The 17,252-nt window shown below is 38.1% G+C and overlaps 1 protein-coding gene across 4 annotated transcripts in view; it reads left to right on the top strand.

Annotated features, from left to right (window-relative positions):
• Positions 1–17,252, top strand: part of LRBA (LPS responsive beige-like anchor protein) — a 793,918-nt gene that overhangs the window by 175,448 nt on the left and 601,218 nt on the right. For all 4 annotated transcript variants that reach the window (XM_032148169.2, XM_032148179.2, XM_032148174.2 and 1 more), the window contains 2 exons: positions 9,394–9,553; positions 12,731–13,172. In XM_032148169.2, coding sequence (XP_032004060.1) covers positions 9,394–9,553; positions 12,731–13,172 — 602 coding nt within the window. The remainder of the gene's footprint in view (positions 1–9,393; positions 9,554–12,730; positions 13,173–17,252) is intronic.

The following is a 17,252-nucleotide window of genomic DNA, read 5'->3' as shown; positions in this document are numbered from 1 at the left end:
GATTTTGTCGGATCATGGATCACAAATATGTCAAAGAATTGCATCAAGTGGATATGTTCAAATTGAGCCTATCTTCTATTTTTCTGAAATTGATTATATCCAAAATTTTTGACATTAACAATTAGTCTCATTTTTACCGTTGGTTTCTATTTACAGGCATGCCTCATTTTATTGTGCTTTGCTATTGCATGTTGCTGATTACTGGATTTTTTACAAATTGATGGTTTTTGGCAACCCTGTGTTGAGTTAGTCTATCCGTGCCATTTATCCAACAGCATGTACTTTATGTCTTTATGTCTTTATGTCATATATTGGTAATTCTTACAATATTTCAAACCTTTTCATTATTATTATTTATCTGTTACGGTGATCTGTCATCAGTGATCTTTGGTATTACTACTGTAAGTGTCTTGGGGCACCACAAACCACACCCATTTAAGACAGTGAACTTAATAAATGTTTGTGCTACGAACTGGCCATTCCTGTCTCTCCCCATCTCCTTGGTGGGGGGGCATTCCCCTGTCTCTCTATTCCCTGAAACACAACAATATTGAAATGAGGCCAATAATAGCCCTACAATGACCTCTGAGGGTTCAAGAGAAAGGAAAAGTTGCATGTCTCTCACTTTAAAAAAAAGCTAGAAATGATTAAGCTTAGTGAAGATGATATATCAAAAGCTGATAAAGGCCAAAAGCTGGGCTTCTTGTGCCAAACATTTAGCCAAGTTGTGAAGGCAAATGCAAAGTTCTTAAAGGAAATTAAAAGTAAACGATTACTCCAGTGAGCAAATGACTGATAAGAAGTAAAATAGCTTTATACTTTTGAGTTGAAGAAAGTTTTAGTGGTCTGTATAAAAGATCCAACCAGCCACACTATTTACTTAGGCCAAAGCCTATTTCAGATAAGGCTCCAACGCTCTTCAATTCTGTAAAGGCTGAGAGAAGTGAGGAAGCTGCAGAAGAAAAGTGAAGCTAGCAGAGGTTGGTTCATAAAGTTTAAGAAAAGAAGCTGTCTCCATAACAGAAAAGTACAAGGTGAAGCAATAAGTTTAGCAGAGCTAGCTAAGAAATTGATGAAGGTGGCTACACTAAGCAACAGATTTTCAATGTGGACAAAACACCTTTTTTTTTTTTAAATACTTAAAGTTCTAGGGTACATGTGCACAACGTGCAGGTTTGTTACATATGTATACATGTGCCATGTTGGTGTGCTGCACCCATTAACTTGTCATTTACATTAGGTATATCTCCTAATGCTGTCCCTCTCCCCTACCCCTGCCCCATGACAGGCCCTGGTGTGTGATGTTCCCCTTCCTATGTCCAAGTGTTCTCATTGTTCAATTCCCACCTATGAGTGAGAAGATGCAGTGTTTGGTTTTTTGTCCTTGTGATAGTTTGCTGAGAATGATTGTTTCCAGCTTCATCCATATCCCTACAAAGGACATGAACTCATCCTTTTTTATGGCTGCATAGTATTCCATGGTGTGTATGTGCCACATTTTCTTAATCCAGTCTATCATTGATGGACATTTGGATTGGTTCCAAGTCTTTGCTATTGAGAATAGTGCTGCAATGAACATACGTGTGTGTGTGTGTCTTTATAGCAGCATGATTTATAATCCTTTGGGTATATACCCAGTAATGGGATGGCTGGGTCAAATGGTATTTCTAGTTCTAGATCCCTGAGGAATCGCCACACTGGCTTCACAATGGTTGAACTAGTTTACAGTCCCACCAACACTGTAAAAGTGTTCCTGTTTCTCCACATCCTCTCTAGCACCTGTTGTTTCCTGACTTTTTAATGATTGCCATTTGAACTGGTGTGAGATGGTATCTCATTGTGGTCTTGATTTGTATTTCTCTGATGGCCAGTGATGATGAGCATTTTTTCATGTGTCTGTTGGCTGCATAAATGTCTTCTTTTGAGAAGTGTCTGTTCATCTCCTTCGCCCACTTTTTGTTGGGGTTGTTTTTTTCTTGTAAATTTATTTAAGTTCTTTGTAGATTCTGGATATTAGCCCTTTGTCAGATGAGTAGATAGCAAAAATTTTCTCCCATTCTGTAGGTCGCCTGTTCACTCTGATGATAGTTTTTTTTTTTGCTGTGCAGAAGCTCTTTAGTTTAATTAGATCCCATTTGAAAATTCTAAAAATCAGAACACCTGTTCTCCTCCAAAGGAGCGCAGCTCCTTGCCAGCAATGGAACAAAGCTGGACAGAGAATGACTTTGACGAGTTGAGAGAAGAAAGCTTCAGATGATCAATCTTCTCTGAGCTAAAGGAGGAAGTTCGAACCCATCCCAAAGAAGCTATAAAAATGTTGAAAAAAGATTAGACAAATGGCTAACTATAATAAGCAGCGTAGAGAAGTCCTTAAATGACCTGATGAAGCTGAAAACCGTGGGACGAGTACTACGTGATGAATGCACAAGCTTCAGTAGCCAATTCGATCAACTGGAAGAAAGGGTATCAGTGATTGAAGATCAAATGAATGAAATGAAGTGAGAAGAGAAGTTCAGAGACAAAAGAGTAAAAAGAAATGAACAAAGCCTCCAGGAAATATGGGACTATGTGAAAAGACCAAATCTACGTCTGATTGGTGTACCTGAAAGTGATGGGGAGAGTGGAACCAAGTTGGAAAACACTCTGCAGGATATTATCCAGGAGAACTTCCCCAATCTAGCAAGGCAGGCCAATATTCAAATTCAGGAAATACAGAGAACACCACAAAGATACTCCTCGAGAAGAGCAACTCCAAGAAACATAATTGTGAAATTCACCAAAGTTGAAATGAAGGAAAAAATGTTAAGGGCAGCCAGAGAGAAAGGTCGAGTTACCCACAAAGGGAAGCTCATCAGACTAAGAGCGGATCTCTTGGCAGAAACTCTACAAGCCAGAAGAGAGTGGGGGCCAATATTCAACATTCTTAAAGAAACGAATTTTCAGTCCAGAATTTCATATCCAGCCAAACTAAGCTTCATAAGTGAAAGAGAAATAAAATCCTTTACAGACAAGCAAATGCTGAGAGATTTTGTCACCACCAGGCCTGCCCTACAAGAGCTCCTGAAGGAAGCACTGAACATTGAAAAGAACAACTGGTACCAGCCACTGCAAAAACATGCCAAATTGTAAAGACCATCGATGCTAGGAAGAAACTGCATGAACTAATGAGCAAAATAACCAGCTAACATCACAATGACAGGATCAAATTCACACATAACAATATTAACCTTAAATGTAAATGGGCTAAATGGGCTAAATGGTCCAATTAAAAGACACAGACTGGCAAATTGGATAAAGAGTCAAGACCCATCAGTGTGCTGTATTCAGGAGACCCATCTCACGTGCAGAGACACACATAGGGATGGAGGAAGATCTACCAAGCAAATGGAAAACAAAAAAAGGCAGGGGTCGCAATCCTAGTCTCTGATAAAACAGACTTTAAACCAACAAAGATCAAAAAAGTCAAAGAAGGCCATTACATAATGGTAAAGGGATCAATTCAACGAGAAGAGCTAACTATCCTAAATATATATGCACCCAATACAGGAGCACCCAGATTCATAAAGCAAGTCCTTAGAGACCTACAAAGAGACTTAGACTCCCACACAATAATAATGGGAGACTTTAACACCCCACTGTCAACATTAGATCAACGAGACAGAAAATTGACAAGGATATCCAAGAATTGCACTCAGCTCTGCAATAAGTGGACCTAGTAGACATCTACAGAACTCTCCACCCCAGATCAACAGAATAATCATTCTTTTCAGCACCACACCACACCTATTCCAAAATTGACCACATAGTTGGAAGTAAAGCACTCCTCAGCAAATGTGAAAGAACAGAAATTATAACAAACTGTCTCTCAGACCACAGTGCAATCAAACTAGAACTCAGGATTAAGAAACTCACTCAAAACCACTCAACTACATGGCAACTGAACAACCTGCTCCTGAATGACTGCTGGGTACATAACGAGATGAAGGCAGAAATAAAGATGTTCTTTGAAACTAATGAGAACAAAGACACAACATACCAGAATCTCTGGGACACATTTAAAGCAGTTATGTAGAGGGAAATTTATAGCACTAAATGCCCACAAGAGAAAGCAGGAAAGATCTAAAATTGACACCCTAACATCACAATTAAAAGAACTAGAGAAGCAAGAGCAAACACATTCAAAAGCTAGCAGAAGGCAAGAAATAACTAAAATCAGAGCAGAACTGAAGGAGATAGAGACACAAAAAGCCCTTCAAAAAAATCAGTGAATCCAGGGGCTGGTTTTTTGAAAAGATCAACAAAATTGATAGACTGCTAGCAAGACTAATAAAGAAGAAAAGAGAGAAGAATCAAATAGATGCAATAAAAAATGAAAAAGGGGATATCACCACCGATCCCACAGAAATACAATCTACCATCAGAGAATACTACAAACACCTCTACGCAAATGAACTAGAAAATCTAGAAGAAATGGATAAATTCCTCGACAAATACACCCTCCCAAGACTAAACCAGGAAGAAGTTGAATCTCTGAATAGACCAGTAACAGGCTCTGAAATTGTGGCAATAATCAATAGCTTACCAACCAAAAAGAGTCCAGGACCTGATGGATTCACAGCCAAATTCTACCAGAGGCACCAGGAGGAGCTGGTACCATTCCTTCTGAAACTATTCCAATCAATAGAAAAAGAGGGAATCCTCCCTAACTCATTTTATGAGGCCAGCATCATCCTGATACCAAAGCCTGGCAGAGACACAACCAAAAAAGAGAATTTTAGAGCAATATCCCTGATGAACATCGATGCAAAAATCCTCAATAAAATACTGGCAAACCGAATCCAGCAGCGCATCAGAAAGCTTATCCACCATGATCAAGTGGGCTTCATCCCTGGGATGCAAGGCTGGTTCAACATACGCAAATCAATAAATGTAATCCAGCATATAAACAGAACCAAAGACAAAAACCACATGATTATCTCAATAGATGCAGAAAAGGCCATTGACGAAATTCAACAGCCCTTCATGCTAAAAAGTCTCAATAAATTAGGTATTGATGGGACATATCTCAAAATAATAAGAGCTATTTATGACAAACCCACAGCCAATATCATACTGAATGGGCAAAAACTGGAAGCATTCCCTTTGAAAACTGGCACAAGACAGGGATGTCCTCTCTCACCACTCCTGTTCAACATTGTGTTGGAAGTTCTGGTCAGGGCAGTCGGGCAGGAGAAAGAAAAGGGTATTCAATTAGGAAAAGAGGAAGTCAAATTGTCCCTGTTTGCAGATGACATGATTGTATATCTAGAAAACCCCATTGTCTCAGCCCAAAGTCTGCTTAAGCTGATAAGCAACTGCAGCACAGTCTCAGGATACAAAATCAATGTGCAAAAATCACAAACATTCCTATACACCAATAAGAGACAAATAGCCAAATCATGAGTGAACTCCCATTCACAATTGCTTCAAAGAGAATAAAATACCTAGGAATCCAACTTACAGGGGATGTGAAGGACCTCTTCAAGGAGAACTACAAATCACTGCTCAGTGAAATAAAAGAGGACACAAACAAATGGAAGAACATTCCATGCTCATGGGTTGGAAGAATCAATATCGTGAAAATGGCCATACTGCCCAAGGTAATTTATAGATTAATTGCCATCCCCATCAGGCTACCAATGACTTTCTTCACAGAATTGGATAAAACTACTTGAAAGTTCATGTGGAACCAAAAAAGAGCCCACATTTCCAAGTCAATCCTAAGCCAAAAGAACAAAGCTGGAGGCATCATGCTTCCTGACTTCAGACTATACTACAAGGCTACAGTAACCAAAACAGCATTGGTACTGGTACCAAAACAGAGCTATAGACCAACGGAACAGAACAGAAGCCTCAGAAATAACACCGCACATCTACAACTATGTGATCTTTGACAAATCTGACAAAAAAAGAAATGGGGAAAGGATTCCCTATTTAATAAATGGTGCTGGGAAAACTAACAGCCATATGTAGAAAGCTGAAACTGGATCCCTTCCTTATACCTTATACAAAAATTAATTCAAGATAAATCAAAGACTTAAATGTAAGACCTAAAACCATAAAAACCCTAGAAGAAAACCTAGGCAGTACCATTCAGGACACAGGCATGGGCAAGGACTTCATGTCTAAAACACCAAAAACAATGGCAACAAAAGCCAAAACACCTTTTATTGGAAGAAGATACCATCCTACAATGTTCCTAGCTACCAGGAAGTCAATGCCTGGCTTCAGTGTTACAAAGGACAGGCTGATTCTCTTGTTAGGGACTAATACAGCTGGTGACTTTAAGTCAAAGCCAATGCACATTTATCATTCTGAAAATCCTTGGACCCTTAAGAATTATTATAAATCTACTCTGCCTGTGCTCTATAAAAGGAATGACAAAGCCTAGATAATAGTGCATCTGTTTACGGCATGGCTTACTGAATATTTTAAGCCCACTATTGAGACCTGCTGTTCAGAAGAAAAGAGTCTTTTCAAATTATTACTGCTCGTTGATAATCAACCTGGTCACCCAACAGCTCTGATCAGATATACAAGGAGATTCATGTTATTTTCATGCTTTTTAGTGAAATATTCATTCTGCAATTCATGGATTAAGAGTCATTTTGACTTACTATTTAAGAAATACTTTGTCATATTATTGAAGACATACATTTTATTAGGCTGTAGCTGCTATAGATAGTAATTCCTTTGATGGATCTGGGCAAAGTAAATGGAAAATCTTCTGGAATTGATTCACTATTGTAGATACCATGAAGTACCCATGTGATTCATGGGAAGAAATCAACATATCAATGTTCATAGGAGTTTGGAAGAAATTGATTCCAATTCTCATGGATGACTTTTAGGAGTTCATGATTTCCATGGAAGAAGTCACTGCTGATGTGGTGGAAATAGCAAGAGAATCAGAATGAGAAGCAGAGCCTAAACATGTGATTGAACTGCTACAATGTCATGATAATACTCCAAGGAATGAAGAGTTGCTTCCTATGGATAATCAAGAAAGTGGTTTCCTACAATGGAATCCACTCATGATGAAGATACTGTGAACATTGTTGAAATGATAACAAAGTATTTAGAATATTACCTAAATGTATTTGATAAAACATTGGTAGGGTTTCAGAGGAATGACTCCAATCCTGTGAGTAAAATGCTATCAAACAGCATTGCTTGCTACAGAAAAATCTTTTGTGAAAGAAAGATTCGGTTAATGTGGCAAAGTTTCTTGTCTTATTTTAAGAGACTGCTACAGTTACCACCCTCACCTATCAGTCAACATCCATGAATGTGGAGACACAACCTTCCACTAGCAAAAAGATTGTGACTCACTGAAGGGTCAGATAATTGTTAGCATTTTTAAGCAATAAAATATTTTTAAATGAAGTTATGTGCAATTTTTTTAGATACAATGCTGTTGTGCAATTAATAGATTACAGTATAGTGTAAACATAACTTTTATATACACTTGGAAACCAAAATATTTGTGTGACTCACTTTATCGTGATAGCCACTTTATTGCAGTGGTCCGGAACTAAACCTGTGGTATCTCCATGGTATACCTGTATTTATCTGATAGGGAACAGTGTTCTTCATGTTCTTATTTTAAATTTACCTTCTGCTTGAGCCTTTGGTTTTTAGAGTTTGATAGATAAATTTGAGTTTTTTCTTTAAATTAACAAGTTCAAACATATTTGGGAAAGTTAGTAGAATAGTGATGTGTGTAGGTTCTCCTTGATGATGGGGAATTTGACTAGATAAAGAGGTCAGTGATATACAGATACATGGGTGACCTGTAGAGCTAGAATGGAGCCTAGGCCCTTCAAGAGGTCAGTCTAGTTTGTCTTTTTTCTCATAGATCCTTTTTTTAAAAAATCTTGATATATAATTGTTTGTACTATTTTAAATACTCTCAAGAATTCCTGGCCAGGTGCGGTGGCTCATGCTTGTAATCCCAGCACTTTGGGAGGCCGAGGGGGCGGATCACGAGGTCAGGAGATCGAGACCACGGTGAAACCCCGTCTCTACTAAAAATACAAAAAAATTAGCCGGGCATGGTGGCGGGCGCCTGTAGTCCCAGCTACTTAGAGAGGCTGAGGCAGGAGAATGGTGTGAACCTGGGAGGCGGAGCTTGCAGTGAACCGAGATCGCGCCACTGCACACCAGCCTGGGTGACAGAGCAAGACTCGGTCTCAAAAAAAAAAAAAAAAAAAAAAAAAAAGAATGCCTTTGTGGTCCGGTGTGGGAGCTCACACCTATAATCTCAGTGCTTTGGGAGGCCAAGGCAGGAGGATTGCTCGAGGCCAAGAGTTCGAGACCAGCCTGAGCTACATAACAAGACCCTGTCTCTTCAAGAAATTAAAAAACAAAAATTAGCAGGATGTGGTGGTGTATTCCTGCAGTCCTAGCTACTTGGGAGGCTGAGGCAGGAAGATCTCTTGAGCACGGGAGTTCAAGGGTACAGTGAGCTATGATTGTGCCATTGTACTCCAGCCTGGGCAATGGAGTGGGACCCTGTCTCAAAAAAGAAAAGAAGGAATTCCTTTGGCATCCTATTCTGTATCTAATAGCTTCAGTTTTTTTCTCCTGCATGTTTATTTTTTGGCACTTTTATTGTGATATTTTATGTATTTTAGTTTTTATGATTATAGATAAAAATAACCAGTTATCCTCATATCGTTGTTTGTTTGTTTGTTTGTTTATTTATTTATTTATTTATTTATTGAGATAGAGGATAGAGTCTCACTCACTCTGTCGCCCAGGCTGGAGTGCAGTGACGCAATCTCAGCTCACTGCAACCTCTGCCTCCTGGGTTCAAGCCATTCTCCCACCTCAGGCTCCTGAGTAGCTGGGATTACAGGCATGTGCCACTACACCTGGCTAATTTTTGTATTTTTAGTAGAGATGGGGTTTCACTACGTTAGCCAGGCTGGTCTCAAACTCCTGACCTTAAGTGATCCATCTGGTTTGGCCCCCAAAGTACTGGGATTACAGGTATGAGCCACCGCATCTGACCTGTTTTCATATAGTTATAATTACTGTTTGTTTGATTAACATTATAATGTATATTAGGACATATGTCTTTAGATTGAATAATTTAAAAAAATGAGCTAGCTTCTCTCTTTCCATGTTTTGCAAGTATAAAGCTTCTCATTTAAAGACATTTTTCTAAGAGTCTTTGCCTAATGTTTGCTCAAGTAAGTTTATTAATAAATTTATTATTTATGTAAGTAATGTATTTTCTGTGTATATTGAAAGATTTGTGAACATGTTTTGTATTTAAACATTGTGATGTAAAATGTAATTATGTTATTTTATGGTTACATAATCAACTCCTTTAATTTTTTTTCCCAGGAGGATAGCAAACAAGCTCAATTTTTAGCCTTGGCAGTAGTATACTTCATCTCTGTTCTTATGGTCTCCAAGTACAGAGACATTTTGGAACCCCAAAATGAAAGGCATAGCCAGTCATGTACGGAAACTGGCAGTGAAAATGGAAATGTATCACTCTCTGGTAAGTTTGCATTTTCTATTCCTTTGTACCAAAGTTCGAATAAGTGTTACTTACTTTGATGGTTAAAATATTGATACTAGAATTTAAATCCATTTCTGTGCAAATTAAGGAAGAGCATACATATATTTTTATTATTAACTAAATGTTGTGGCTTAAATATAATGTAATTAATTGCAATTGGGGTATTTTTTGTTCTTTAAATGAACTAATTAAAGGTAAGTCAGAAAATGTTATACAAATAAAGAGTTGAAAAATTGTATTGACTTCATTTGCTGTGAAGAATCACTAACTGATATTCTCTTGCAAGAGACAGACTTATTAACAAGTAACTGCAATAATTGGAGTATTAAAAGTAGCTGCCAGTTATAAAAGTATAGTTAGTTAAGTAGCTGTTGCAATTATAGAAGTAGCTACCACCCAAAGGAGGCAATTTATTATTCACTTGATATTCATTCAATATCTACTGGATACTTGGGTATATATTCATGACTAAAACAAAACAAAAAATCTCTGTCCTTATGAAGCTTATATTCTAATGGGAGGAGATAGAAAATATGTACATGCTATAAGTAAATTGTATAGTATTTTAGAAGGTGGTGAAAGTGCTAAAAAAAAAAAAAAAAGAAAGTAATAAAGATGGTAAAAATATCAGGAATGACCAGGAGTAATTGGTTATGGATTTTTCTCTGAGGGAAATGAGAACTCATTGGAGGGTTTTGAGTATAGGAGTTACAATTTATGTTTTTAAAAGTACCTCTGGGCTGGGCGTGGTGGTTCACGCCAGTAATCCCAGCACTTTGGGAAGCTGAGGCAACTGGATCACTTGAGATCAGGAGTTGGAGACCATCCTGGCCAACGTGGTAAAACCCTATCTCTACTAAAACTACAAAAAATTAGCCAGGCATGGTGGTGGGTGCCTGTAGTCCCAGCTACTTAGGAGGCTGAGGCAGGAGAATCGCTTGAACTTGGGAGGCAGAGGTTGCAGTGAGCAGAGATCCCACCACAACAACTCCAGCCTGGGTGACAGAGTGAGACTCCTTTTCCAAAAAAAAAAAAAAGTAACTGTATCCTGTGTAGAGGATATAGTGTAGAGGGCAAGGATAATCAGTGTTTTTGGCTGGGTACTGCTGTTTAACACCTTACCCTGCACTTAATGTCCTAAGACCATAACCATTTTAATCTTTCTTTCATGATTTCTTGAGTTAGATTTGGATAGGGCACGGTGGGCATGGTTTATCCCTGTTTCAGATGATGTTTGCTGGGTCTGGAAAATCTAAGATGACTTTTCTAATAGTGTATATAGTGCCTCAGGTAGGATGGCTCCAAGAGCTGAGACTGACTGACTAAAACAGCTGAGCTGGGGTTGTGTGTCTGCAGCCTTGATACTTGTTCTCAACTGAGTTCCTGGTTTCCTTCATTAGTTTGGAGAGCATCTTTGTCTCCATATCGTCTCTCTACATGTTCTTTCCAGCAAGGTAGGTCAGAAATAAGCCACACTTCTTACAGAGATGTTCAGAGATTCTGGGAATGCAAGAGCTGCCAGACCTTAAAATGTGGGCCAAGTACTGGCCCACTGCTGCTTTTGCCAGATCCTGTTGGTTATTGTCAGTCAAGCCTAGTCCAGATTCAAGGGCTTATCAAGGGATGCGTACCAGGAGACATGGGGCAGTAGGATTATTAAAGCAACCCTCTTCCACAACAGTTAGGAGGATATTGCAGTAATCAGTAATCCAGGGAAGAGGTTATGGTGGGATGGATTAGGTTGGTAACTAGAGATGGTGAGAGGCAGTCAGATTCTGGATATGTTTTAGTGGTAGAAAAAACAGAATTTTAAAACATTAGGTGTGTGTTTTGTGAATGAAAAAGGTAGTCAAAAATGATTACAAGGTACAGTGGAGTAGATTAAAGGTGAAAGAGATTTTCAGGGAAAGATAAAAAGAGAAGAAATTCAGTTTTCAGCATGTTGAGTTTGAGATGTTTTTTAGACATGTAAGAGAAGTTGTACGGTAGCAGTTATATTTAATAGTTTGAGTTTTTTGGTGGGGGGATATAGTGGTATTTAAAACTTGGAGAATGAATGATACCACGAAGGGACTAAATGCAGACAGAGAACAAAGAGGAACAAGGACTGAGCGTTGTGTTCCTCCAACTTAAGAAATCAGGGAGAAAAAGAGGTGAAGGATGTTAAGAAGGAACAATCAGTGAGGTAGTACAAGGAAAACAAAAAGAGAATGGTGTCCTGCAAGCTGAGGAAAGGAAGCGTTGTCTAGTTGGAGGGAATAATCAGCTGCTGCTGTTATGTGAAGTCCTATTAGGATTGAAAACTGACCATTGGAGTTAGCAAGATGCAGATTTTTTGGTGGCCTTGATAAGACTATTTTTGCTAGAATGGGTTGAAACCCTGATTAAAGGGAGTGAGAATTAAACAGAGAGAAAAGGAGGTGTTCCTTGTTGAACTGGATTTTAAGGATCATTGAATTATTTATGCATGTAGAAGGGGTAACAAGTTTTCCAGCTGCAGTAACCATGTTTGAGGTAGAGCTTTTAATTTTATCCTAAAGGTTGTGGACTTGGGCCAGGCGTGGTGGTGCATGCCTGTAATCCTAGCACTTTGGGAGCCTGAGGCAGGTAGATTGCTTGAGTTCAGGAGTTTGAGACCAGCCTGAGCAACATGGTGAAACCTCGTCTCTACAAAAAAATAGAAAAATTAGCCAGACGTGGCGGCACACACCTGTAGTCTCAGCTACTTGAGAGGCTTAGGTGGGAGGATCACCTGAGCCCAGGAGGTCACACCTGAAGTGCAGTGAGCCTAGGTCACACCACTGCACTTCAGCCTGGGCAACGGACTGACACACACACACACACACACACACACACCCAAAAAATGATTGTGGACTTTTTCTTACAGGCCAATGACTTTCAACCTTGTATTGCTACCCATTACTTTAGATAATTTTTGCAACTATTTTATTATTTATTTTATTATACCATCTATCTTGATAATAGGTGTATCCACTCAGTACATTCTGTAGAATATGTAATTAGTTTTTGCTCTTTTAGAACATGATGTATTTCATAATTCAAAACAGTAGATAGCTATTAGGACAGAATATACCTTTTAAAAATTAGTTCTAAACTTTTTTTTGTTTATTTCTTCTGTTTCTGGGTATGATACAGAAATCACACCAGCAGCATTCAGCACTTTAACTACGGCATCAGTGGAAGAATGTGAAAGCACGTCATCTGCTCGAAGGAGGGACTCAGGCATTGGGGAAGAAACAGCCACTGGTTTAGGAAGCCATGTGGAAGTAACTCCTCACACAGCACCTCCTGGTGTCAGTGCAGGCCCAGATGCAATCAGCGAGGTGCTATCTACTCTTTCTTTAGAGGTCAATAAGTCTTCGGAAACCAAAAATGATAGAGGAAATGAGTTGGACACTAAGGCTACATCGTCAGTTTCGGTTTCAAAAAATGTCAGTGTGAAAGACATTCTCCGAAGCTTGGTTAACATACCAGCAGATGGAGTCACAGTGGATCCTGCCCTTCTGCCACCAGCCTGCCTTGGAGCCCTTGGTGATCTATCTGTGGAACAACCCGTGCAGTTCAGATCTTTTGACAGGTACTGAAAATAGTTTTTCATTTTGGTATGTTTCTACATCTGACCCTTGAACAACATGGGGGTTAGGGATGCTGACCCCCTGTGTAGCCGAAAATCCACATATAACTTTTCACTCCCTCAGAACTTAACTACCAATAGCTTATGTTGATCAGTAACTTTACTGATAACAAACAATTGATTCACACATATTTTGATTGTTATATGTATAATATACTGTACTCTTACAGTAAGGTAAGCTAGAAAAAAAGAACATGTTATTAAGAAAATCATAAGGAAGTCCAGGTGTGGTGACTCACATCTGTAATCCCAGCAGTTTGGGAGGCTGAGGTGGGTGGATCACCTGAGGTCAAGAGTTTGAGACCAGCCCGACCAACATGGTGAAACCCAGTCTCTACTAAAAATACAAAAAAATTATCTACGCATGGTGATGGGTGCCTGTAATCCCAGCTATTTGGGAGGCGGAGGCAGGAGAATCGCTTGAACCTGGGAGGCAGAGGTTGCAGTGAGCCAAAACCGCAGCATTGCACTCCAGCCTGGGCAACAAGAGCAAAACTCCTTCCTCCCTGCCCCATAAAAAGAGATGTACTGCGTGTTCTGAGATGACTAGCGTCACACAGCATTTTAAGTGATGCTAACAATACCGGAGCTCAATGCAATTGTGGCAGGAAGTAGCTATGAAATTATTACGTAGTACAGTATGGATTAATGTTAATTTTATACAGTTATGCTTTAATAATTGAAATTTACATTGTTTACATTTCTTTTAACTGCAGATGGTACCATGTACTATTTCTAAGTGTTTGTGTGTGTAAGTTTTGATATATTTTAACGTATTTTTGTGTCCTCTGAGATTTTTCATTTTATGATTTTTTTTTTTTTGTCTGGGTGCAGTGACTCACACCTGTAATTCCAGCATTTTGTGGGGCTGAGGTGGGAGGATTGCTTGAGTCCAGGAATTTGAGACTAGCCTGGGCAACACGGTGAGATTTTAAAACAAAAAGATTAGCTGGGCATGGTGATGTGTGCCTGTAGTCTCAGCTACTCAGGAGGCTGAGGCGGGAGGATCACTGGAGCCCAGGAGTTCGACACTACAGTAAACTGTGTTCATGCCACTGCACTCCAGCCTGGGTGACAGAGGGAGACCTTGTCTCAAAAAAACTTTTTTAAAATTGATGCATAATGAGTGGGATTTATTCTGGGGATGCAAGAATGGCTGAACATACACAAACCGATCAATGTGATATATCATATCAACAGGATGGAAGACAAAAGCCATATGATTATTTCAATTGCTGCTGAAAAGCATTTGATAAAATTCACTATTCCTTCATGATAAAAACCCTTAAAAAAACTGCATATAGAGGGAACATAACACAATAAAAAGCCGTAAACAAGAGATCCACAGCTAGTATCATATGGAACAGAGAAAAACTGAAAGCCTTTTCTCTAAAATCTGGAATGAGACAAGGATGCCCACTTTCATTACTGTTATTCAACACAGTACTGGAGGTCCTAGGTAAAGCAATCAGACAAGAGAAAGAAATGGCATTTAAATTGGAAAGGAAGAAGTCAGTTGTTTGCAGATGATATGATCTTGTATTTAGAAAAACCTAAAGAGTCCATAAAAAAGTATTATAACTGATAAATTCAGTACAGTTGCATGACAAAAATTAGCATACAAAAATCTGTATCATTTCTATATGCTAACAGTGAACAATCTGAAAAAGAGATCAAGAAAGTAATCCAATTTACAATAGCTGTAAGTAAAATACCTAGGCATAAACAGCCAAAGAAGTGAAAGATCCCTGAATGACAACTATAAAACATTGATGCAGAAACTAAAAAGGACCCCCAAAATGAAAGATATCTCATATTCATGGATTGGAAGAATTAATAGTGTTAAAATGTTCATGCTATCCAAAGCAATCTACAGATTCAATGCAATCCATATCAAAATACCAGTGACATTCTTCACAGAAATAGAAAAAAAAAATTCCTAGAAACTATATGGAACCACAGAGACTCAGAATAGCCAAAGCCATCCTGAGCAAAGAGAACAAAACTTCAAATTATACTACAGAGCTATGGTAACCAATACAGCATGATACTGTCATGAAAACAGATACATAGACCAATGGAACAGAATAGAGAACTCAAGTAAATCCACACATCTACAGGTGAACTCATTTTTGACAACGGTGCCGAGAACATGCAATGGGGAAAGGACAGTCTTCTCAGTGGTACTGAGTAAACTGTATATCCATATGCAGAGGAGTGAATACCTTTGTCTCTTGCTATATACAAAAATCAGTTCAAAATGGATTAAAGACTTAAATCTATGGCCTGAAACTATGAAACTACTGAAAGAAATCATTGGAAAAACTCTCCAGGACATTAATCTGGGGAGATTTCTCGAGTAATACCCCAAAAGCACAGGCAGTCAAAGCAAATGAGATCACATCAAGCTACAGAACTTATGCATAGCAGAGAAAACAATCAACAAATTGAAGAGACAACCCACAGACTGGGGATTATATAATAACCTTATAATTCTGGTTAACTGACAAGGATTTTAATAACCAGAATATATAAGGGACTCAACCAACTCTGTAGGAAGAAATGTATTAATAATAATTTAAAAATATTACTACATTTTAAATGAAATGATAACTTTAAAATGGGCTAAAAATCTCAATAGACATTTCTCAAAGAAGACATAGAAATGTCAAATGATTTTATGACAAGATGCTCAACATCATTGATCAGAGAAATGCAAATCAAAACAATGAGATCATCTCACTCCAGTTAAAATCGCTTATATCAAAAAGATAAGCAGTAACAAATGTTGGCAAGGATGTGGAGATAAGGGAACCTTCATATACTGTTGGTGGGAGTGTAGATTACTACAACCACTATGGGAAACAGTTTGGAGGTTCCCGAGACAATTAAAAATAGAACTAGTATGTGTTTCAGCAATTTCACTGCTAGGTATATACCCCAAAGCAAGGAACTCAGTTTATTGAAGAGATGCCTGCACTGCCATGTTTATTGCAGCACCATTCAAAATAGCCACAATTTGGAAGCAACTAAGTGTCTACGAACAGATGAATGGATAAAGAAAATGTGGTGTATATATACAGAATGGAATACTATTCAGTCATAAAAAATAATGAGGTCTTGTCATTTGCAACAACATGAATGGAACTAGAGAACATCATTATATTAAATGAAATAAGCCAGGCACAGAAAGACAAACTTCACATATTCTCATTCATTTTTGGGAGCTGAAAATTAAAACAGTTGAATTCCTGGAAATAGAGGGTAGAATGATGGTTACCAAAGGCTAGAAAGGGTACTGCAGACTAGGAGGGAAGTCGACATGGTTAATGGGTACAAAAATATAGTTAGATAGAATCAATAATATCTGTTTTTTATAGCACAACGGGGTGATTACAGTCAACAATAATTTACTGTTCAGTTAAAAATAACTAAAAGAGTATAATTGGAATGTTTGTAGCACAAAGAAATGATAACTGCTTGAGGTGATGGGTACCCCATTTACTCTGATGTGATTATAATTGCATGCCTATATCAAAATATTAAATGTACCCCATAAATATATACACCTACTATGTACTCATGAGATTAAAAGGAAATAAGAGTGATGTAATTTCCCTCAATTAAATTAGCAGAGATTTTTTAAAAATCACAGCTGTTATTTATGAGGATATGAAGAAACATTTTTTGCTGTTGTTGAGAGTGCATATTGTTACAGTTTATTGGAGGTAAATTGGCATGTTAATTAAAAATTAAAATATATAAACTTAATTCCACTCTGGAAGTTCATACAGAAGTAATAACCAAGTATAAAATATTTTCTGCAGGTGGAATTTTAATACCTATTGACCTTTTAGTCTGTGAAGTTCTACCCTAAATGCATTTAGAATAGACAGATAACTATCTTTATTCCTACTTTAAAGATGTAGAAACTCAGTCACAGAGAAGTTAAGTAATAGCTTATGTCCTTATTACTATTAAATGGTGGCACTAAAAGACCTGTCTCTTTTTTTTTTTTTTTTT

The sequence above is a fragment of the Hylobates moloch genome, unplaced genomic scaffold (genome assembly GCF_009828535.3).
Source record: "Hylobates moloch isolate HMO894 unplaced genomic scaffold, HMol_V3 SCAFFOLD_3, whole genome shotgun sequence".
Lineage (NCBI taxonomy): Eukaryota > Metazoa > Chordata > Mammalia > Primates > Hylobatidae > Hylobates > Hylobates moloch.
Note: the sequence above shows the minus strand (reverse complement) of the source record. Positions and strands in the feature narration are given on the sequence as shown.